Source organism: Cynocephalus volans, chromosome 9, assembly GCF_027409185.1.
Source record: "Cynocephalus volans isolate mCynVol1 chromosome 9, mCynVol1.pri, whole genome shotgun sequence".
NCBI classification, from domain to species: domain Eukaryota; kingdom Metazoa; phylum Chordata; class Mammalia; order Dermoptera; family Cynocephalidae; genus Cynocephalus; species Cynocephalus volans.
In genome coordinates this window covers 96482259-96505728 of record NC_084468.1, presented here as the reverse complement: position 1 = coordinate 96505728, position 23470 = coordinate 96482259, and the positions used below count along the sequence as shown (strand labels likewise).

At 37.0% G+C, this 23470-nt stretch overlaps 1 protein-coding gene across 2 annotated transcripts in view; it reads right to left on the bottom strand.

Annotated features, from left to right (window-relative positions):
* The window catches only part of ENPEP (glutamyl aminopeptidase), an 82654-nt gene that overhangs the window by 51222 nt on the left and 7962 nt on the right, over positions 1-23470 (bottom strand). For both annotated transcript variants that reach the window (XM_063107792.1, XM_063107791.1), the window contains exons 2-6: positions 18925-19066; positions 16753-16884; positions 4949-5069; positions 1969-2123; positions 1170-1283 (exon numbers count right to left, since the gene is read on the bottom strand). In XM_063107792.1, the coding sequence (XP_062963862.1) occupies positions 1170-1283; positions 1969-2123; positions 4949-5069; positions 16753-16884; positions 18925-19066 (664 nt within the window). The remainder of the gene's footprint in view (positions 1-1169; positions 1284-1968; positions 2124-4948; positions 5070-16752; positions 16885-18924; positions 19067-23470) is intronic.

Genomic DNA, 23470 nt, shown 5'->3' with positions numbered 1-23470 from the left:
TTATGAAATTATTCATTTTCAATGCAAATGAATGGTTCTCAACTGATTTTTCCCCCCCCTCAGGAACATTTGAAAATATGTGGAGATAGTTTTGGTTTTCAATACTGGGGCCGTCGGGTCTGACATTTAGTAGATTGAGGCCAGGGATCCTGCTAAATGTCTTACAATGCACAGGATAGCATCCCACAACAAAGAATTATCCGGCCCAAAATGTCAATAGTTCCTTGGCTGAAAAACTCTAATGTTGATTAAATTTTTAAAAAGCAATTGTTGCAAATTAGCGTTTTCATGTTTGAAAGTTAGGTTAGGGAACTGCAAAGGCTTCAAGCATTTAGCGTTTTTATTCTGTCCAGTAGAGGGCAGTATTCTACATAGTACACAACCTGGTAATTCTCTGTTTCACACATCTATGTATTCATACATTCATAAATACTATCAGATAAGAATACTCACACTATCTAAACGTAAATAACAAAAAATAAATAAACATAAATAGCAAACATACTTAGTTTTTCTAGAAAAAAAAACATCGGTAGTGTTCATAGAAGTTTCTGTTCTAGGCCCCTAAGGGGCACACTGTATGTTAATAGTCATTATAAGTACATTTTTGGAGCTTTGAAGCTTACAAGATAAAGAATAATATTCTAATTTCTTAGAGGAGATCACTGACTCAGAGAGATTATGTAATTTGCTCAAAGTCACATTCTTTGTCATGCATCTAAGAAATGATGTGTCCAGGATTTGAATTTGAGTCTAACTACTAAGCTTATGCTCCTGTGTCTTCACTGCACTATCTCAGCAACCTAAGGTAAGCAGTTTATAAAATGAGACTTAGACATTTCTTAAAGGGTTAGCACTATGGATACTTTCTTGAACACAAAGTTGGCATTTTCTATGCTAGCTAATTTTTTTCCTGCCTTGACACAGGTTTTTGAGTGACTCTGTCAAGGATATCTCCAGATTGTGATGGTCAGTTGGCCTCCAGAGACCAGGCAAAGGCTCTAAGGTACAGTCCAATGGAAACCAGCTGGATACCCCCTATTCTCACAATGGAATTCCCAACTCACCCCTGCACTGGCCCCTGGCTCAGGACCAGTCATAGTCCAACGGCTTCAATCTGCTTTGCATGAGGAAAATAGAGACTTGGATCTTATGTGTTTAGGGCTCACCATTTGCCAGTCTTTTTCTGCATGGTCTACTCCCAGAAACTCGAAGAAAGAAGCAAATCCTTCATTTAGCCACAAATCATCCCACCAGTCCATGGTCACAATATTTCCAAACCACTGAAATTATAAGCAATAAAGAGATACTTAACAACAGTCTATTTATTGATTGATTGATTGATTGACAGTTGGCCAGAACAGGGCTCCAAACCCATGACTTTGGTGTTATAAGACTGTATTCTAACCAACTGAGCTAACTGGCCTCCTCTTTTTTTTTTTTTTTAAATTTATTTATTTTTGCAGTTTGCCAGTTCAGGGATCCAAACCCTTGACCTTGGTATTACCAACACCATGCTCTAACCAAGTGAGCCAGCCCTCAATAAAGAGATTGGTAAATTCTTGTGCTTATGGTAGAGAGGCTTAGAAAATTTTATAATGCTTACTTGTCCGTGTAAATTTTGTCACTGGAGACAGAAGTGGCAGGCACTATACTTAACATTTATTTCCTTCTTTATTTATCCTGATTTTTAAATGATATTAAATTCTCCTTAGTTTATTGCCTTGATTTCGGTATTACTAGGAATAGATAACATTAGTAGAAAGGCCTCCTGTGTATTTATGAAAGGCAAAACAACATATTGTAAAGTTTCTTTATGGTTAAATATTTATTAGCACTAAAAAAATTTTCATGCAGGATTTTCTTAGTAGGCTATTTTTTATTTGCTAAGTCATAAATAACTTGAATTATTCCTGTGATCTTAAGCCACTTTTAAAAGCAAGCTGATTTGATGCTAAGATCCTCTACCTGATGCACAAGTTCATGGGCAACCACAGCAGCCACCCTCTGTTGGTTTGATGAGGCTGATTCCTCAGGGTCATACAGCAGGTTTGTTTCTCTGTAAGTGATGAGTCCCCAGTTCTCCATAGCACCAGTGCCAAAATCTGGAATAGCGATTTGATCTATGGAAAAAGAAAGAGTCCAGTGAGAAATGCATTCTTTCCATTTGTTCATAGCTTTGCTTACCAAATTAAGTTCTTAAGATGAATGTTTTTTAAAAGGCTAAAAATAATTTCTTAGAATGAAAAACAGTAATCATTTGTGCAAACATTTCAATCCTAATGAACTCAAAATTTTCCATGGAGCTCTTCCTGTTGGCTCCAGATATCAATGTGTCTTTTTTTTTTTTTTTTCAAAGAAGGATACTAATGTCAATGCTCTTTTCAAGGCCTCCATAATTTTATGTATTTGTTCCTCTCTGTCCTTCATTTTTACTAGGTCCCCCCTCCACCCTGCACGATTTTGACTTGGGTAATAAAGAACATCTGTTTTGGGAATAAGCTGTAAGGAAAAAGAGAATGAAGTTATCAAATGAAGTACAAACTCCTAAGTGCACAGAAATAGATTTCTATCCCAGGAGACAGAATATTAGGGAATACGAAACTTCATTTTTTTTCCTTAATTCTACGCAGTTTGAGGTCAACTTGATTCCCTACCAAACAAATAGCTTACCATCCACTTACATGTATCAAATAAGTTGGAGAAACATGGAATTGACTATATTTTCTCTAAAGTTCCTTCCAGGTCTAAAGGAGTTTCTATTCTTTATTTTTGCTGGGGCCTATAATCTTAGACATAATATCTGACAGAAGGAAGCAGGACTGATCAGTTCTATGTTAAGTCCTAAAATAGAAAATGCTCAGTTGGTTAGTGGAAAAAATACAGCTTCCCCAGTTAATGAACTATAATCAGAATGTAATTTCTTTATTATTACATATAACTCAAATGAGGTATAGAAATGAAAATAAATTGAATTTTCACCTAACATGAAAAAAGGTACTTTCTTTCTGGTTAAAATAAAGATTTTTCAAGCTTTTTATTAAAGAATGAAAAGGGATATATCTTAAATAGAGGTCAAGATTATTGATTACCTCTATCAATAGCAGTTACCTTTTCATGTTACCTTCATTTTCAGATTTGTTTATTTTGTCACTATTATCACTTAAAAAGTGAAGAAGTATCTCCCCCAAGGGCTGATTTTTTTTTTTTTTTTTCTTTTTGGCAGCTGGCTGGCATGGGGATCTGAACCCTTGACCTTTGCCTATATTTTTCATAATGTTGAGGAGTGTAACTTGCACCTAATCCTTGAACAAAAGGGATTTTTTGTAACCTCATTTCTCTGGTGGGTATTGGCATTATAATTAACTAACTACAGCACATTTAACTTTTTGGAGTTAAATAAATGCAGAAGTCATTTCTAAGGAGTCTAAGACAGAGTTAATTCTGAAAGGGTTGAAAATGCACAGAAAAGAGCATGAAGAAGGAGTTGGGGAGAGAGAGGAAGAAAGACAGGAGGAGAAGAGAGAAATAAACTTGTGGGATTTCCACTTTCCAGGTTATTCTGGGTGGCACAAGTGAGATAAAGGGGAAAAGATCTTTAAACTTATGTACTTAATATCTGATTAAATATTATTCTGATTTTGATGAAAAGTTGCTTCTCTTTCTGTCTCCTCTAATACTTGTTGAGCAATCAAGAAATGAAACTGCTTCCATTGAAGAGAAAACGTGTCACCTACAAACTTGCTAAGAGCCACAGCTTTTCCCATGTAGAGAGTTTGGCATTCCAGTTGTTTGCATTGATAATTTATGAAAGTAAGGGCAGAAAGAGGAAGAGGGAAGCCAATTGTTGGTTGTTTTGTTTTCTTACTGCCTTCATTTCATCTCTACAAACATCTATATGGGTGTTACATTTAAAGTCTTTACTAATACCACTCAAGCTTATTAATAAAGCATTTCTGCCATTGACTGTAGTATCATATCCACATCATTTTTTTAAAGTTTATTTATTTATTAATATTATTACTTTTTACATTCTAAAATGTTGCTGTGGAGCAGTTGTGGGGAGGGGAGAGGGGAAGGGGAAAAGAAATAGGGTGGGAGAGGGAGGAAGAAGGGTGTGGTTGAGGCCTGTGGCACCCCCTCATTCCTGCAGGGGAGACCAGGGGGCTTCCAGTGGTGGCTCAGTCATTGCTGGGCTGGATGCATATGTTGGTGGGGTCTGCACCATTTTTTTTTTTTTTTTTTTGTCTTTTTCGTGACCGGCACTCAGCCAGTGAGTGCACCAGCCATTCCTATATAGGATCCAAACCCGCAGCGGGAGCGTCGCTGCGCTCCCAGCGCCGCACTCTCCCGAGTGCGCCACGGGCTCGGCCCTGCACCATTTTGATTATAGCCCTACTTTTGTTTTAAAAAGAAAACATGCCTCCCCCCAACCCCCACCTTAGGAAAAATTATTTCTGGAGGAAGCACCAGTGTTTCATTTTACCTGCTTGGAGAATCAAGAATTAGTCTTCTACAGCAATGGAAAGATTGGAAGCCCACGGGACTCCTACAATATCGGTTTTTTTCCTATTATTTTCCAACTCACTGAAGATAGGGAGGCAATATAAGCTACTGGGATGGGTACTGATTTTGAAATCAACTGATCTAGGTTGCTGTTTCGGGCTCCATCATTATAAAGCTCTGCAGTTCTGTGCACATACTTTCATTTTTATTTGGAAATAAAAGACTATGCATTTATCAGATAAGAACACAGTGTAGACATAATTCTTGGAGTAATCAAGAATGGATCTTGTAGCATCTAGTAAGCATTAGGCACATATTGTTGGCATATAATAAAAAGACTTATGGATGACCATTAACTAATGGTGATACAATTGGATTAAATGAGTTAACGGGTGAAAACAAAGGCAATATTAAAAATAAGAAAATAAAAAATGATTCTCACCTAGTTTAGGAAGAGAATAATTCATAGCAAAGTATTCTTCAAAGTAATCAAACACAGTTTTAGTTATGTTTGCAGCATAGTCAGCTGTGTGCTTTTGCTCTGGCTGGACATAAATAGTGAGCTATTAAACAAAACACAAAAAATTCAGTGAAAATTTTTCTTCATCTGATAAAACACAAAATCTACAATACATGATATACAGCTAAGGAAGGTGGGCTTTGGAGCCAGATAAGTCTAATGTGAATCCTAGTTCTGCCTCATTCTAGCTGTTTGGTCTTAGATAAATCATGTCACATTCTGAGACTCATGTAAAAGAACAATAAAACTGCATAACTCACTGAGTGACTTTAATGACTAGGAATAATGTAAGACACAATGGTTGCACAATGTCTCTGACATTAAAAAATGGCATTAGTTTTTTCTATGTAGAACATATATTGTCTTCTTAATATCTATGAATCTATGTATCAATCCATTCATCCATCCACCCACCTATCTCTCTCTGTCTCTGTCTCTCTCCCTGCCTCTCTCCTCCCTCTCTCTTTCTCTCTTTCTTTCTCTCTCACTGTGTGTGTGTGTGTGTGTGTGTGTGTGTGTGTGTGTGTGTGTGTGTAGTCTGTCTTTGAAGAAATGAATTCATGGGAATTTTTTCTCATCAAAAGAGCACTTGAATACATGGTTTCCACTTGTGCTATTCTATCCAGTTATTCCAATTACCCTTCTAATATTTCAACTATCCTACTCCCAGAGCCCAAAATATAATGACCCAAACTTTTCCCGAGATGGAGTCATCTTGGTAAGCTACATCAATTCTCTAAGTCACTAGGGTATTATTTTGTGCTCCCATGACACAGTTTATAACTCAAACCACGTATAAACATTTTCCTTAATTCTAAGCATGTATGGCTTATAAAAAACTATCAAGAATCCTCTTAAACATAACGTTGTGCAAACAGATGGGTGTTTAGGCACTTCTTAGTATGTGAAAGAGGAAAAGGTGTTTCAGACAACTAGTGTCTGCTAAAAGTTTGTGAGAAATTGAAATGAAATATACCTGTTAGGCCTAAGAGTTGATTTAAAACCCTCAAGTAAAGCATCAGATGTGGTTAATTAGTAAGGACAAGACCATTTACCTACCTGGATCAAGTGACTCAAGATTGAAAAAAAAAAAAAAAACAGAAAAAAGGAAAACAAATTATGTCTACCCTATTCCTTTATTATTCCCAACACATTGCTAGTCTTGGTATTCATTTAGGCACACATCTTGAGCTGCATTTTCTTAGAAATGAATAACAGAAGAAAGATCCAATAATTTAAAGGATAAATTCTGAAAGAGCATCCTTTACACGACCAGTGCTGGCTCACTGTTCTCACATGCACTGGTAAGTGACATTCCTGCTTTATCTGCATAAAGATGTGTTCACCTTCACCTTCAAAGACAACGTGACTCACTCAATTATCTCAGCATTCTTTGAGGGGTTTTTTTGTGTGTTTTTTTCTTTTTTTTTTTTTATTTGCCAGAAGTGATGGTGTATTTCCTCTCTCCTCTTTGTGAACAATGATGTGCATTTTCCAAGAAGTTAAGAGAAACTAAGGATCCAGTTGGTGGCCACAGAACAGAGCACAGGCAAGTGACCTTATGAAATCAAAACCATCATGCTCATCCAGGATTGCCATGTCATATACTGAGAGTCTCAAAGTTGCTCATCTGTGAACTAGTATATCAAAACTCCCTTGTATTTTCTACCTCCTCTCTTCTCTACCATTAAAAACTTCAGGAAGGGCAGCTCCTCTTGGCTCACCCTGCTGTCATCTACACACTCTGTGCTTTCATGATGCCCATGATGTTTGGGGAGTGGAAGGAAGATAAGGAAGAGGAAGACTGGATAACAGTGGGGGCTCCCACTACAGGTGAGCAAAGGGGGGGAGAAGATTGGGTGTGCTCTTTGTGCTAACGTTTTCCCATCTCCCACGCCAGTAGATGCTCTCCCTTTAAGCAGTATACTTCTGAGACAGTATAATCCATTTTTTCTTACTCTGTATTTCTGTTGGTGACAGCAACAGGAAGGCAGTGTCTTTAAATAAGATTTGTATTAATGTAAATTCAATCAAAATAAAAGCAGTCCTTTCCTCTTTTGTTTCTGAGAAACTCAACCCCACAGAAGTATGCTCTGTCACTGTAGCCTGGCTGGTCTGTAGATCACCTGGGATCTGTGACCCTTCAAAATAAGGACCAGAGATCATACTTTATGACCACTGCTTTGATCAACTAAGCTAAGCAATCACAGAATACGTAAGATACAGCTCATTAATTCTGTAACATAATTAGCCAAAGCATATCTATGAGTGTGTCCTATCACCTGTATATCACGAACATATTTTTACATTAAAGACTCCACTAACATGCCAACACTGTCTGCAGTTTGAAGCTCCAAAATAATCTATGTGGCATCCATTTAACAGCAGAACATCTGTGACATCTGGATTTGGTGATTTAAAAAAGCACCCTCCCCTCTGAGGACACCTTCACTCCCCTCCTCTGCACCTGTCCTGTTCTCTGACCTCATTTTCAACACGTACCCCCTCTGCACCTGCTCTTCCTGCTCACTACGTGACCCCCGAGCCATCATCACTTCTTAATAATATGTGCCGTCTCTCTAGTTGCATGTGTGCTTTAATGCGATGACTGTTTTAAGTGCACGGCCGGCCATACTGAAGTAACATGGAGTGAGAAGCGATGTAGACATGTATTTTCTTTCTTCTTCTTTATCTTCTGAAAGATTCATATATGACTTTATTATTCAAGGACCCTGTTAAGGGTTGAATAAAAAGTTTATGTGTAATCTTTATAACTTTATATATAAATTTTACAACGGTACTTCAAAAATTTCATGGAAAGATTCTTATCTTTTAATTCTATTTTTCTACAAACTTTTTGAAGTACCTTGTATCTGTAAACTTTATATATAAATATGAAGTTTATAAGCCTTCTGGAATCTAACTTTTATGCATATATTTACTTTATAGAGACAGTAAGTTGCCTAAGCAGATTAAATTACCTGAATATACTACCACTGGGTACTATTAGTCATCTTTCAAAGCACTGAATCTTGTGTGCTAGTGTCAGTGGTAAAAGTCTGAGCTTTCTAAAGACTATATTCAGTTGATTATTCTTTTGGGAGGCATGATACATCTGCTTTATCCCAACTGTTGCTTTTCCCAGATCATATTGGAACCTACTGTAAAGAAGGCTTTTAGTGTTCTTAATATTATCCTGTTCATTAGAGTGTCTCCAGTAATTTGAGAGATGGAACTTAAGTCCAGGAAAACTGATGCCTATTTGGTTGCTGTCTCTCCCTTTAGTGTCCCTTTTCCGGACTTCACATGACTTGACCATCATACACCCACAAGATCAACCTCCCTTAGAACAACTTAACGAGGCCATGTACCATCTTTACGTTCAATAATTATCTATGTCTCTGCAACCTAAACCAAATACAAAGCTCGGCAGTGTAATTATGATGTTTACTTATTACTCTCATTGCCTACTTAAAATTTTCCAGGTGATGTCATAAGCAGTATCCATTCAATGTCTCTCTCACTCCACACATCAATTCTATGAATCCAGTGCTATTAATAATAATATGTTACAATACTGTGTATCACTGATGAGTACCCCAATCCTTCCCCTGGTTCAGTTCCAACAATTTCTTATCCACAATCATAAAATCTGAAGAGGTCTGAAAATTAAAAGGTTTTTGTAAGTTTAAGCAAACTAATCTGGCAGTATCATCTGACCTGAACCAATAGGAGGTTTTTAAAAAACCTGTAAAAAATTGCTGCAGAAGCAGCCCTGTTTGATTATAAGATGCTGCCCCAGATTCTGCTGTAGTGACTCAATAATATGCATGTTTGAACCACATCAGCTTTCACAAATCTGAAAATTTCTGAATTCCGACATACAACTGGCCACAAGGGTTTTAGGTAAGGATTATAACCCTCTATTTGAAATATTAGAGTTTGAAGGGGATTTAAAAATAAACTCTCTCACTGTACACTTGAGAAAAATGAAATCTAAGGCAGAAGTGACACTAGAATTCAGGACAAAGTTTGCTTTTTACTATATCATACTGCTCCTTTCTTGTAAGACTGAAACTTAACTTTCTCTAGCTGCAAAATAGAGATAATGACAGTACTTATATCACAGCGATAACGTGCCAGGGTCAAATGAGATAATGCATCAGCAGTGCTCGACACGTGTGTCCCACCAACAGCACTGGTATCATTAGAGAAAATACACTGAATTATTAACCCCTGTGATTTTCTTGTCTACACTTCCTCGTATGTGGGTGATAACCATATTGTGGTATCCACATTGCCATTAGGAACATTAAGAGAATGAAGTGAAGGAGGAAAAACAGTAAAAGTGACGCTTTTTACTTCCCAAATAGGCTCTTGATGCTCACACAATAAATTTGAAAATCAAACCTTTTCATTTGCCAGAGGCTAGTTTGGAAAGGCTTTTAGCAATAAAAGCAGAAGGCCAAGAAAAAAGAAAACTAGAGTTGTTACTGTGGTAACAGATTAGAGAGAGAATGAGGAGACATCCTGGCAACCCGATCTCAGAAAACTAGATGAAAGTTACCTGGGCCAGGGGAGGGGCAGGAAGGTTGTCCAGGCGAGACTCGGGAAGGGTGTGCTAGGGTCTGAGATTAGGGCGCTGAACTTGGAAAGACACACGAACAGAAGAGAATCAGCTTTAACAGACTGCCAGCCACCACTGCCACCATCACCTGGGTCAGAAGCGGGCCAAGACCTGCAGGGGTCCCTCGCCCACCTGGGAGTGCTACAGGCCCTCTGTGCCGTGAACCCACGTCTTTATTGTCCTTGTCAGTTGGGCATTTTCTATTCATAAAGGTGACCACGCCCGGCAATGTAAGTCTGTTGCTTACCTTTCTAAACTTCTTGTCCCAGCATAATTAATAACAACTTCTCTATTATTTACATTTTATAGTTGATAAAACATCTGGTCACTCTACCTATCGACAGCTGCTGGTAACCCAGCAGGACTTGCACCCTTCACCTCGTGAGGTATTGCAGGGTCTCATCGGAACTGATCCAAAGAGACGTACTACTTTCGATGACCCAGGACCCTTGCAAGGAAAGATGCTTGGCACTTGGAGGGATGCTACTACCGGGAAAGACCTGAAAACACACTGGTGTGGCCCAGGGCAGTGGTGACTGCCTCGGGTTCTTATGTCGGGTGAGGTACAGATAGCATGTTTTACTCACCTTCAGAGCTTAGCATCCTCCTGTGCACATAATAAAGAAGTATAAAATAATTTGATCGAAAGAACCCTCTGTTTTGAAAGAAAAAAGAAATCCATATTGTTTTTAACTCTATAAAATCCTACTTAAGCTACACAGTTGGTATTACCAAACATGGCATTTAGTGTGTTGAATTTTACAAGTTTATGCTCTAAATGTTCTTTCAGCCACAGGCAGTAAGTTAGAGGAGGAGGGTACTTGGTAGAAAGAAATAGTGATGGTGGTTTTTTTTATCTTTTTCAAGTTTTGCTTTATCAATGTGATGTATTCTTCCTAAATTTTACTTTGCCCCTTACCCATACATAAATGATATAAATATGCAAAACCTTTGCTTGAAGTTTGGGTGACTAAGAACTACTTTATTGTTGTTTGTTATGGCTATGCAGTTTTAAAACATGTTCAGAACTTTGAGTTCAGAACTCTGTTGCTATAAAGTGCTGTTTGAGAAGAAACCCAGCTTAATCACTTAGGTTACACAAAACATTTATTGGCAGCTTACTTTCCACTTAAGTCAAGATTTAAGTCGTTTGACACTTGGTGATTACTACTGTAGTCAAATTTTTAAAAATAAAAAATGAACATTTTAAAGATCTAACTTCTTACAGAATTTTATATTATTTGTATTAATACTTTGTTTATATTTTTATAAATTGAAATAAAGAATAAGATTCATTAGTAATCATTCACAGCTTCTTGAATTAAACATATTCCTTCAAGGAAGATTAATAACCCTTAATTTAAAGTAACCCTTCCAGTAAAAAAATAATTATTTTTTTAAAAACTGATTAAAATCTTATAAAAATCAAGCTCACTCTGAAGAATCAGCAAAGCCACAGCAGAACAATTTTTTTGAATGATAACCCAAACCTGTGAGAAAAATAGCTCTAAGGGAAATAGAAAATCTCCACTAAAACACCACAATCATAATTGCTGCAGGAAAGATCCACTGACAAATGCTACAATGAATGGTCAAAACTGTAATAAATGAGAGTGGAATATTTACATCGTCTTTATCTCCCCCTAAATATTTATTAATCACTGTAGTGGTTATAACATATATCCATAAATTCTTTGATTCTCCTCTCTCCAGGAAGTAGAGCTTAATTCCATTTCCTTTGGATGTGGTCTGCACTTAGTGATTGCTTCTTTTTTTTTTGGTGGCTGGCAGGTGCAGGGATCTGAACCTTTGAACTTAGCAATTGCTTCTAACAAACAAAATATGGAAAAGATAAAGACTAAATTATAGTGGAGAAACTGAGAAGACACCGTCTTAACCAAGTCATCAAAGTTAGCGTCTCCAGTAATAAGTCATGTTAATATCATATACCTCCTGATAGGATGTGATGAAAAGGACCCTTTATCTCTGTGGTATTCTTCTCCCAATCCAAAACTCCAGCCTAATCTTGAGAGAATATGCCACAGACCCAACCGAAGGACACTTTACAAAATACCTGACCAGTACTCTTAAAAAAACAAAGACTGAGAAAATGTCACAGATTGGAGGAAATTAAGGAGACATCTTGACTAACAATGTGGTTGTTTCATCTACTAGATTTTGAATAAAAAAATAGCACACTACTTGAAAAACGGGTGAAATCCTAGTAAAGCCTGTGTTTTAGTTAGTATGGTATTGTACAAATATTAATTTCTTAGTTTTGATGAATGTATGTATGATAAACAGTTATATAAAATGTTGACATTGGGGGAAACGAAGTGAAGGTTCCATGAGGATTCTGTTGTATCTTTGCAACTGTAAATCTAAATTTATTTCAAAATAAGAAGTTTAAAAATACATCTCTGAGTATTCAAATGAAACTTTTTTTTAATATGATTATTTCCATGAAGGGAAATGCATAAATTAAAATCCATGGCATAAAACCTAAACTGTTTTAATAAATTAAGTCTATTTTTTTAAAAAAGTCAAGGTATACATACTCTCTGCACTCGACCAATCTTTCTAATCAAGGTGGACGTGAGTAAGAAGACAGAGGCAGGGAGGAAGGCTTCATTCACAGGTATAATTCTAGGTGCAATTATTCAGGAATCATCCTGTAAGGCTTTTTGGGAGAAAGCACAATCTAATGTCTTTTACTGGGTTATTAGGTTTAATATGGTTGTAGTATAAACCTAATTGAATGGATAATACTTTCCACCAGCATTCTCTTACTGAGAGGTTCTTCCCAACTTCCTGCTCTGATCAAGAAAGCCAAGGAGAATTTGGCTAGAGTTAAAATCATCTCTAACAAGGTAATTGCTCCTTTTTGCACATTTTTCTTTTCAAAAGACAGAGGAAAAATGCCCCCCAAAGAAATTGAATGCCTCATTAGAACTTACTGTTTCTCAGGAACAGTAACTTGTCTTGAACTTGCCATTTAACTTGTCCAGAATTTGATCCCTTGAAGGCTGATACAAAGCTGCAACATTCTGGCAATATTACTGTTATGTCAAATATATCTCAGAAGGCATCACAAGCCTAACGACTTTTTCCTACTTCCTGTTTTTCTTCCAAATTTTCTATAATGTATGTGCATTAAACCTATAATTTAAAATACATAAAAATATCATTCTAATACACATCATTCCATATTTGAGAGTGAATTGCAGTATATCCCAGCTGAGCTGCACTATCAGGTTAACAACGTGTGCATCAGGGATGTTCTTTCCCATGTTATGACTCCTGCAAGAGCAACAGGATCGCATTCTTCTATTGAAAAGAGTTACTTCACATAACTATAAAGGTATATAGTCTCTCTACACTTCCTACAGTTCAGGGTTGGTTGGTTGGTTTTTCTGGGGTGGAATTCAGTTATTTCATTTATTTTAAAACCCTTAACCTATCAACTAAACCTGAAAAAGGCCTCAGGACTAGATTTCTTTACAACAGAGATGTAAAAAGTCCTTCCATCAGTGGCTGGCCTCAATTGTTGCTAAACTACTCTAACTCTTCAAGTTACTCAGGATTTAATCAAAATGTAATGCAACTAATCTTTAAAAAAAAAAGAAAGAAAATATGCAGAGTCAAAAGTCTCCTGAGCTACTTTTAAAATTAAATTTTTCTCATGAGAAACAAGGATATTTTAAGCATAACGAATGGTTCAATTACTAATGTCTGCTATGTTCTCTCCAAGTAAGCAATTAAGAGGAACACAGGCCTTGATTCTGTGTTTATTGACATAAAGGAACTCTTGTCAGAGGGGTGGACATATCCAAGCGAGTTTAATCAGGTATTACAGATTCTTGGATTGACCATAATCTGATTATAAATAGCAGGTGATTATTGTACCAGAATAATATCGTCAGAAGCAGAGTGAAGAAGAATGGCTTTTTGATTTACAAAATTTCTACTAAAAATGGTGTAGATAACAACTACCTAGCTTCATTAATTTTTTTTTTTAACTGAAAAAGTATCATAGGGACTTCGGTTCAAGATGGTGAATTAAATTGATGCTTTGATGTGCCACCCACTGGCCCTAACCCTCAGAAATGATTGATAAGGGCCGAGCCCGTGGCGCACTCAGGAGAGTGTGGCGCTGGGAGCGCAGCGACGCTCCCGCCACGGGTTCGGATCCTATATAGGAATGGCCGGTGCACTCACTGGCTGAGTGCCAGTCACGAAAAAGACAAAAAAAAAAAAAAAAAAAAAAGAAAGAAAGAAATGATTGATAAAATATAAGTATGGTAAAGCCTCCCCCCAAATTTATCAGGGCTTTAAACATGCCTATGGAGTCAATAACAATACAAAGCAGTGGGCAGGAACTGAAGCTATAGGCTTATTGGGCTCTGGTTTCGAAAGGAATTGGTCACAAACAGGTTCCTGGGGATCAAACCCAGGTCATGCTTTGAAAATTACATTTTTAAACTCTGACTACTATTTCTGATTATTTCCTCATCACTTTTTTGTTTTCACTTTATGACAGTCATATCTTCTGAAATCTCTGAGTACACTAAATAAAAGTTGTATATGTGTTAGAATGTTTAATTTTTTATAACTTTTTTTGGAATTACCTTTTATTTCTGCAATTATTGCTATTTACTCCCATGGTGTTTTTATTTGTCTTGGATTTTCTTTTTTATGTTCCTTGTTTTCCTCACATACCTGACTGTCTTCGGTTGTTCAGTTCTGAGAATGCAGGACAATGAGGCTGCTGTGATTTCCTCTGATATTACATTTCGGTAGAGTTAAGTAGGTTGATTTTCCTGTAAAGCTCCCTGGAGTGGGAAATCATACCAGGAGCATTTTGTACTTGGGTGTCAACTATTATACTTTAATTTAGAGTGAGAGGGGAGGGAGCCAGGAGGGGAACCTCCCAAATGCCAAAGAGGAGCAATTTCCTGTGGGGCATTAACACTCGCACTAGACGCCTTAAATTTCTCCCTTAAGGTTCTTTTCAGCCTTTGAAGGGAATGGCCCCACAGATTTTTCACATGAGGGAAAATTCTGTCTTCTGAAGAAGGGATAGAAGAAGAAAAAGATACCTACTGTGCTCAGTTCCACGGCTCACTTTCTGGTATGGGCTCTAATGACTCACCCAGCTAGTATAGCTACCTTACAAATAAGTGTCCTTGCAAAACAGCTGGATAGGAAGAGTAAATTCTATTGGTGTACAGTGAGCTAGGCATCTATAATTATCAATAATTTACTGCATGCTATCAAATGGCTAGAAGAGAGGAAATTGAATATCCTCCTCCCCCAAAATGATTAAGTTTTGTAATGATGAATATGCTAATTACCTTGATTTGATCATCACACATTACATACACGTATTGAAATACAACTCTGTACCCCACAAATATGTATAATCAGTATGTTTCAACAACAAAAAAAAAGATTAAAAAAACAAATAAGTAAAAATTAAAAAACAAACAAATAAGTGTCCTTTGTCAGAGGACCGGGTAATAGAGTTATATTGGAAATTCAAGCTTCGTGTCACTGTTAGAAAATGACTCCAAGTACAACATCCTCTGCTGATTGGTTGGTTGCAATGTTCTTATTTATGAAACAATATCATCGTTAGAATTGTTAAGCCTTTTTGCACTGTCTTATAGAAAACTTAAGTAATCATAATTTTTAAAAATTGGTGTGGAAAAGACCTGCATATGATAAAAGATAGCCACACAATTGAATTGTGGGTGATGAAGAAAGCACTTGCAGATAGAAATTCCATGTTCTATGAGACTGAAAGGAAAAACCAGCTTGGCTAATGTTCTCTCCTCTATATTAAGAAAGAGGCATGCCATCGACTGCATTCAGCACAGTCTAGATCAACTTCCTCTTTCTGATGCCATTTCTTTTTCATACCTAATATTATATGTTAGTCACTGGTAGTGCCCTTTACCACAACTGAAGGTCACATCAAAGCCACATATGTGGCATGGGAAAGACAACAGTCAGATGAGTCATCATGATACGCAGCCCCTTTGGAAAGGCCTTTGGACATTCCCCTATACGGTATAGGAAGCATGCTGAACACCCAGGTTTAGGATATCTGAAAAACCCTTAATGTACCAAAATGAAGGTAAATTTTCCCAGGAGCTAGTTTCACAGGAAATAGAGAAACCCATCCTTTCCCTTCCAATAACTGGTAAAGAGGTAAAGATATTTTCAAAACATCCTATTTCAGAGGGCTTAGCAGGGCACAGTACTTGGAAAGAATTTGGAACATGAGTCTTTGTCACTGGCCAGCTGGGTGATCTCGAGTAAATTATTTAAACTCATTAAGTTTCAATTTTCTCATCTGTAAAATGGGGGTGATGATTTCTTTCTTATAAAATTATATTGTGAAATTTATCAAGTTTTATGTATCTATAAAATATATGGCACAGAGATGGATTAACTTGCTTAATAGACTAAGTGTTCAGGGCATAAGCAAAACAGGACCTCCAAAATAAAAAAAAATGATTAGGTAAACGTATTTGGTTTTTTCAAAAGAAAATTATTGAACTAGTCATCTCGATCTTTAAAAAAGCTCGTTTCTATTTTCTCACACATTTTAAAAATGTTTATTGACACTTTGCTGCTGTCCTATGTTGAATTACATACAGGAATGGCTCCATAAACTTCTCAATGCTTAGTGACTCGAGGAATACTGCTGGCTTCCTCCTCCCTCTCTGGTCTCTACCTAGGACATCCCCCCGACACATACACTTAAACATTGTACTAAATTAGGCACGCTGAAATATTTTCTTACATTTGTGTTGGTGGACTTAGGAGCTTGCTTTTGATTTACAGTGAATTTTCCCCCTAAAATAATTCAAGACCATGAAGATCTATGTCTGCCATATTTGTTTGTTTGTTTGTGTCCTTTCAGCATACATTTTTCTACATTGCTCAATGTATTATCAGGTTCACAGCCCCTGGTGACTAATGGGTTTATCTGGCCTGTTGCGGGGAGGGGGGGAGGGGAACCTGCTCAAAAAAGTAGAAAATTAATCACAAATGCATAAGTGGTAAATTTTTTAAATGTAGTGGGACTTACTGGTTTTCCACTATTTGACATTCGCACCACAGGGTAAAATTGATGTATGGCAAAGCACACCAGGTAAGTACTCATGGGAACAGACTTCTGGAAAGTTGTTCGTTTCCATGTATCATCCACAGACTCTTCACTCTGTTGAAAACAAAAGATCGTCTTTCATTTATCAAAAGATCAATTGTGTACAAGACAAACAAATGGTTGCCCCAAACCCAGCTTTCTGGTCAGAAGCTCTCTGTTAAAACTTAGGGGTAAAATAGTTTGTGGTGATGTTGAAAGACTAAAGAAAAATTCACCTCATATTCAGTACTGTGAAAGAGTGATTGGATTAGACACTGTATTAGGGTACTTAGGGAGAAATAAAACTTGGACTGTGACATCGATTGGACAGGAGTTTATCTTTCTACACTAAACACACAATCCTGACCATAATATGTGAGGGGACTCTGTGATCTCTTAAGGAAGGATAGGGGCTAGCACTCAGTGTTTTGAGGAAGAACTAAGGAGGTATTTGCAGATTTGACTATATGCAGAAAGACAATCGCTGCATCGGGCAGAGTGGAATGTGGGCTTCTCTCTTCCACCTCTGGCTGTCTACATTGAAGACCCTAAGTATGGTCACTAAAGTCAGTGCTTTGGTTACCATGGACAGAGAAAAAGATTCCCTTGCTTGCCACAGCTGCTGATCCATCAGGGTTTTTTTGTCCATGCCAGCTCTGCCGTCCTCACTGTCAATCACCAATCTTAATACTTAACCATGAATACTCGTCCAATTCCTGCTGCCATTGTTTAAACATTTCCACATCCTCTGCAGCCACTCTCTACGTCACTCTCCAAGTGGGAAGCTTTAAAAAGAAATTAACGGAGGGAAGCTGGACTAGAATTCGTACCTCACTGACATGTGTGTGCTTGTGTTTGTACAAAAGTGTTGGAGCCACAGCAAGATAAGTTATTCTGCGATAAAAGCCAAGCAGTATTAGCTGTGATCTCTTAATGACCCAGAATATTCTCCTTCTTCCAGGACTATTATATGGATCTAGTAGAAGGGGAAGAAGAATAACTCTGCAAAATGAAAAGGTCATATGGGGAGATCTTAAGCAGAGGTGCCTTTTTGCTCCTCCCACCTTTACTTCCCCCCATCCATACCAAGACAATTCTGATGGCATTTTACCCTGATCCAATCTTCTGGATTGGTGTGTCATATTTAAGTGTATCCTTTCCTTTCTTCTCCAATCAAAACTTAATTTCTCAGGTGCCTGACACCAGGAGAAAACAAGTTGATAAACTAATTCACACTGAGACATGGAGAGCTGATGAGAGTTTACCTTTTAATCCTCTTAAGCTTTCGTTTGCTTTATTTTGTTTTTGTTTTTTCGAGGAATATTTGATCATTAAAAGGGATGAATTTCAATGATGATATTTCAAATAGTGAATCAGAAAGATGGGCTGGGAGTACTTCTGGTACTAGGTAGATGACAATTATACCTAAGGATGAGCCTGACCCTTTTACAGGTCAAAAGTATAAAGCATGGTAAACCTCAACTTTGAGGAAATGACACTCTCGTTTATTACATCACCCATTATGGAGATGAGGAGCAATAACAGAGGAAAGAGTCTTACGTTAATTGATAATTATGCAGGCAGAAATTATTGTAGCCTGCTTTAACATTTATCAAGTATTTCTCATTCATTAGAAAATTTATGGGTAAGGTGTTCCCTGGAGTTGGCTTCTATAACCCAGTATTTTACTGATGATTTTTTTACAGTAGCTTTATACTTTTATAAAAAACTGGGTTTATATTCAACTGAAAACTAAAAATAGTGAGTAGGCTGTCAAATATTTTTATACCTTTAATTCCATTAGTTTGCCACTAATTTGTCACGATTAAGGGATTCTGTCAGTTAAGCAGAGCCCAAGCTAATAATGTATGTTCTATTATATATACTCTCTTACTTAGAAACTTAATGGTTTTTCTCCTGGACTGTGTTAAGTTAAAGACTTCTAGGCCTCAAAGAAAAAGAGACTGTCAAAATGTATTATTAATTTTTTAAACAAATGACTAGTGCACATTTAGTTTTAAAATTCAGTGGGTTCTCTTCCATAGCAAATCAGGTAATTTACCTGATATTATAAACAGGCTATCTGCATAAACAAAGCACTTTAAAAATACTCACCTCCATTGGCATGTTTGAAAGTGCACCATAGTCATTGGGGTGGATGATGGATATCGTGTAAGTTGCCTTTTTGTTGGGCTCATCAAAACAAGGGAAGGATTTCCTGGCATCTGTTGGTTCATGATCAGTGGCCGCTATGCTCCTTAGAAACAAAACACACACACACACAAAATGCATGCTGCCTCCTCTTCCAGCCACTATGTTCCTATTCCCAGAAAAAAAATCAACTATGTCATTATAACGATTACATTTCTTAAAATGAGGTTCTATCCAGAAACTATCAAATAGTTATTATAGTCTTTCCTGGAATTTTTAGGTTAACAAATAAATGAAAATCCCGACAGAGACTGCTTCAGATATTTTATTCAAATATTTAGATATTTTGATGCCATAACTAAAAATCTTTAGATGAATAAAAATAAATCCATTTATGAGATGAGCTCTCACTCTCTCTACCCCACAGCTGTTGAGCAACAAGTGGATAAACACAAAGCCAAATTCAAAGGCTTGATTCTATCTGTCCTCCCCAGAAGGGAGCAGCTGTGTTCTGTCACAGAGTAGAGGAGCATATTCCAGAGTCCCCGGTTCCTGTCTCTACTGGTACATTCTTTCTTATTTATATTACACTAGGGACAAACTCCCCAGTTTTATTTCCATGCTAAGGCAGTACTGAGTAACCCCCCAGGTAAAATAACCTTTGGCCTGGTTTAAAGCTCACTTTTGAAAAGAGACAGCAGCATTCTTTTATGGTTCTAACTAGACATATGTTTGTGTAAGTTAAAATGTTCATATTTAGTGTTTCCATGATTTCAAAGTAAAAATATTTTTTCTGAGTAAGTGTTAAAAAAAAAAATCAATGAATGTCCTTTTTTACCTGTAAGTATATCACAGTAAGACAGTATTGTTTATTTGCTCATTAGAAAACTAAGCCAAGTAAAAAGTGTAAAAGAAAGGAAAAGTAAAGAAATATTGATTTGTATTCATTAATCATTTCTGTAATGAAAATATTTTGTCCTTCAGGATTCTCAGGGACTAAGGAAAGCATACCATAAAGAATACCAACCTAAATTATTAGATCATTCTTTATTATTATTATTATTATTATTATTATTAGCATATTCATTATTACAAATCATAATTTTTCTTTATGCCCTTTACCAGACCTCTCTCTCCCCAACCCCCTCCCTCCCTCCCTGCCCTCTGTAGTATCCTTAGGTTTGTTCTCTCTATCAACAAATATTTATTGAGCCCCTGCCCTACACAAACACACACACACACACACACACACACACACGTTTGCAGACATTATTCTAAGTGTTGAGGAAACAACAAAGACTGTATAAGGTAAGGTCCCTGACTTTTTACAGGGTGATAGACAATAGACACACAAATAATTTAGGAGAATGACGAGAGTCCACAGAGAGTAGAACAGGGGAAGCGACAGAGAATGACTCAGAAAAAGTGGTCAGCAATTTAGGGAGCATCGTCAGAGACAATCTCTGGGAACAGATGATGGTTTGCTGAGATGTGAACAATGAGAAAAAGCTGGGTAAGTGAAGACGAAGGAAAGTGTGCTCCAGCAGTGAGGACAGTAAATGCAAGTTCCTGAGGCCAACAAGAACTCAATATGGTTGAGGAACTGAGAGCTGTCCTGCAGCTGAAGGACAGTGAAACAGGCTGAGCGAAAGACAGGTTTGACGAGGTCAGCAGAGGCCAGATCAGGAGAATATCATAGGCCCCGGGAAAAGTCTGCATTTTATTTTGGTTCAAGAATTTGTTGCATACATTAATTCACCTAAAAAATAATATGCTATAGGTCAATATCCATATATGAGAAATTACAATATTTCTGAGTTTTCTTCGAAAACCCTCTAAATAGAAAAAAACACTTGTTAAAACTCAGCCAAGATAACTAACCTTTTTAAAAACAAATAAGGCCAGAAAAGTGACTGTCTTTTGGGAGAGTGTTGACTAAAGGAAGGAACTTTCCGGGATGACTGAAAAATTATATGTCTTGATGGGGTGTTGTAACAAAGATGTGTGCATTTGTCAAAATTCATTGAATTGGGGCTGACCCCGTGGCTCACTCGGGAGAGTGAGGTGCTGGGACTGGAGCGGCGCTCCCACCGCGGGTTCAGATCCTATATAGGGATGGCCGGTGCGCTCACTGGCTGAGTGCGGTGCGGACGACACCAAGCCAAGGGTTACAATCCCCTTACCGATCACAAAAAAGAAAAAAAAAATTCATTGAATTGTGTTCATTAGATTTGTGCATTTCAATGTACACAAATTTTATCTAAAAATAACTGTAGACAAAGATTGAACTTTAGTAAGTTGGTTTGCATTTTTGCAGTGTTACGTGTCAGCAATTCAGAAACAACCTTCTCTGTTTTCTAGCCTGAGCAAATGAAAAAAGAAATATTGAAGATAATGGAGGAAGGCAGGTTTCTCACTGCTGGGGAAGAGAATTATAAATTTGTAAAGTGGGAAGACTAAAATGTACCCTGTGGCACTGGATTGTAATTTCAGGTTTCATTATGAATTCAATGATTTTTAGTTGCAGATATTGGTATATGATTACATCAAGAGAAATATATTTCCTAGCTCTGACTGCTAGACACAATGACAAGCTTGCAGCTTGAGCACAATTAGTTTCCAGATGATGATTTCTAAATGCCATCCTCCACTAAAAGAAACCAGGATTCCTTGGCCAAAAGGCTGATTCCCGTACTGGTTCAGAAAAAGTCCAAGATGATCCTGGAACATCCCGCTGTGCCAAAAAGTAAGGAAGTTCTCAGAGAATCGCGGGAACAGGTGTGAAGGACACAGGAGCCTGCTTGAGGGGACTGGCCAAATCTGGGTGAACTGTGATATCAAAATAAATAATGGGATTATAACTCGTTAAATAAAATAAGAATCCATGAATTCTTACTCCGATAAAAAAAAATGAATACAAAAATAAATGAGGGAGAAGGTAAAGCTATTCCTTGCAATAAATTGCCTACAAATAACTTGAGAATAATGGATTTAGAAAATCATCAGTAGTTGCCAAAACAAATGGGTGAAAATTTGATGAGAAAGGGATAGTTGAATAGTTTCAAAGAATCTCCTGGAAAATGACTTATGAAGAGAAAAATTGTAACTTTACAGTGAAGAAACTTGTTGGATACTACCTTAAGCAAGCATCAAAGGTAGAATGACTAATAATAGCACAAATCAACATGATGTATCTTCTGATGTGATTTCCTGAGAGATACAACTTTACTTCTGTGAAATTCCTGACAAAAAATTAATTATCATTTTTAAATCATGAGGGAAGTCAGAGATACTAAAATTGAGGGCCATTTTCTAAGTAACTGTCCTGTACTCTTAAGAAATACCAACATTAAGAATGACAAAGAAGGGCTAAGGGACAGCTCCAGTTTACAAGAGTCTAAAAGGGATTTTAAAGTCTAAATTTAATCATACTAAATGTAATGCGTGATTCCAGACTGGATACTGGGGGGAAAATTGCTTGAAAGGACATTACTGAGTTAATTGATGAAATTTGATTAGGGACTGCGGATTAGATAATTGCATTATATCAATGTTAAATATCCTGACTTTGACAACTGTACCATAGTTAAGTGAGAGAATGCCCTTGTACTTAAAAAAATACACTCTGATGTTAAGCGATGAAGGGAAATGATGTCTCATTGTACTCTCTAATGGGTAAGAGAGAGAAAGAGAGAGGAAACGGGACAAAAAGTAAGTAATTGTTGATTCAGAGTAAACTATTTTTAGGAGTTCTTCATACTATTCTTGTAACTTTTCTGTAAGTTTGAAATTATTTTAAAATAAAAAGTAATCCAAGAAAAGTCTCAGCCAAGAATTTATTCTGCAACAGAATAATTATTGATTAGTTTTGTGATGTTAACAATTTAGTCAATTGAAGTTGACTAAACTGAATCTACATCTTGTAGATTGTTGTTAATTGCAAATACATCAGAATATAAAGAAATCCATACATTTCCCTAGGGTATTAAGGTTTTATAATAAGATCCACTGAGCTCCAACTCCGTGTTTAGTCAGCTGCCTTTTTCTTCTGAATTCTTCTGGCTTCTGATTTCTTCCAGAAGCAGAGGAAAAGGAAAAGTCACTCCTTGCAAGAATGTTTCAAGCTTAGTCACACCTCAGAAATAATCAAGCTAACTAATTTGAGAGAGAGAGAGAGAGAGAGAGAGAGAGAGCGTGTGTGTGTGTGTGTGTGTGTGTGTGTGTGTGGGTGGGTGGGTGTGTGTGTGTGTGTGTGTGTGTGTGTGTGTGTGTCTTCATGTGTGGAAGGTGAGATTAAGGAGGGAGTAGAATTACATTTTCCTAAGCAATAGCCTTGGGTAGATTTTCAAATACTTTCTTTCACTCTCTGCTAGGTGCTAGAGTATACCAGAATATTTCAAAATGTTCATGGAAAGACTCACAATATATTTTAATTCTATTTTTAGTATACTGGTACACTCCTGAGAACATAGGAAAGAGAAGAATTTTCCCTCTTTTTCTCACGTTCTCT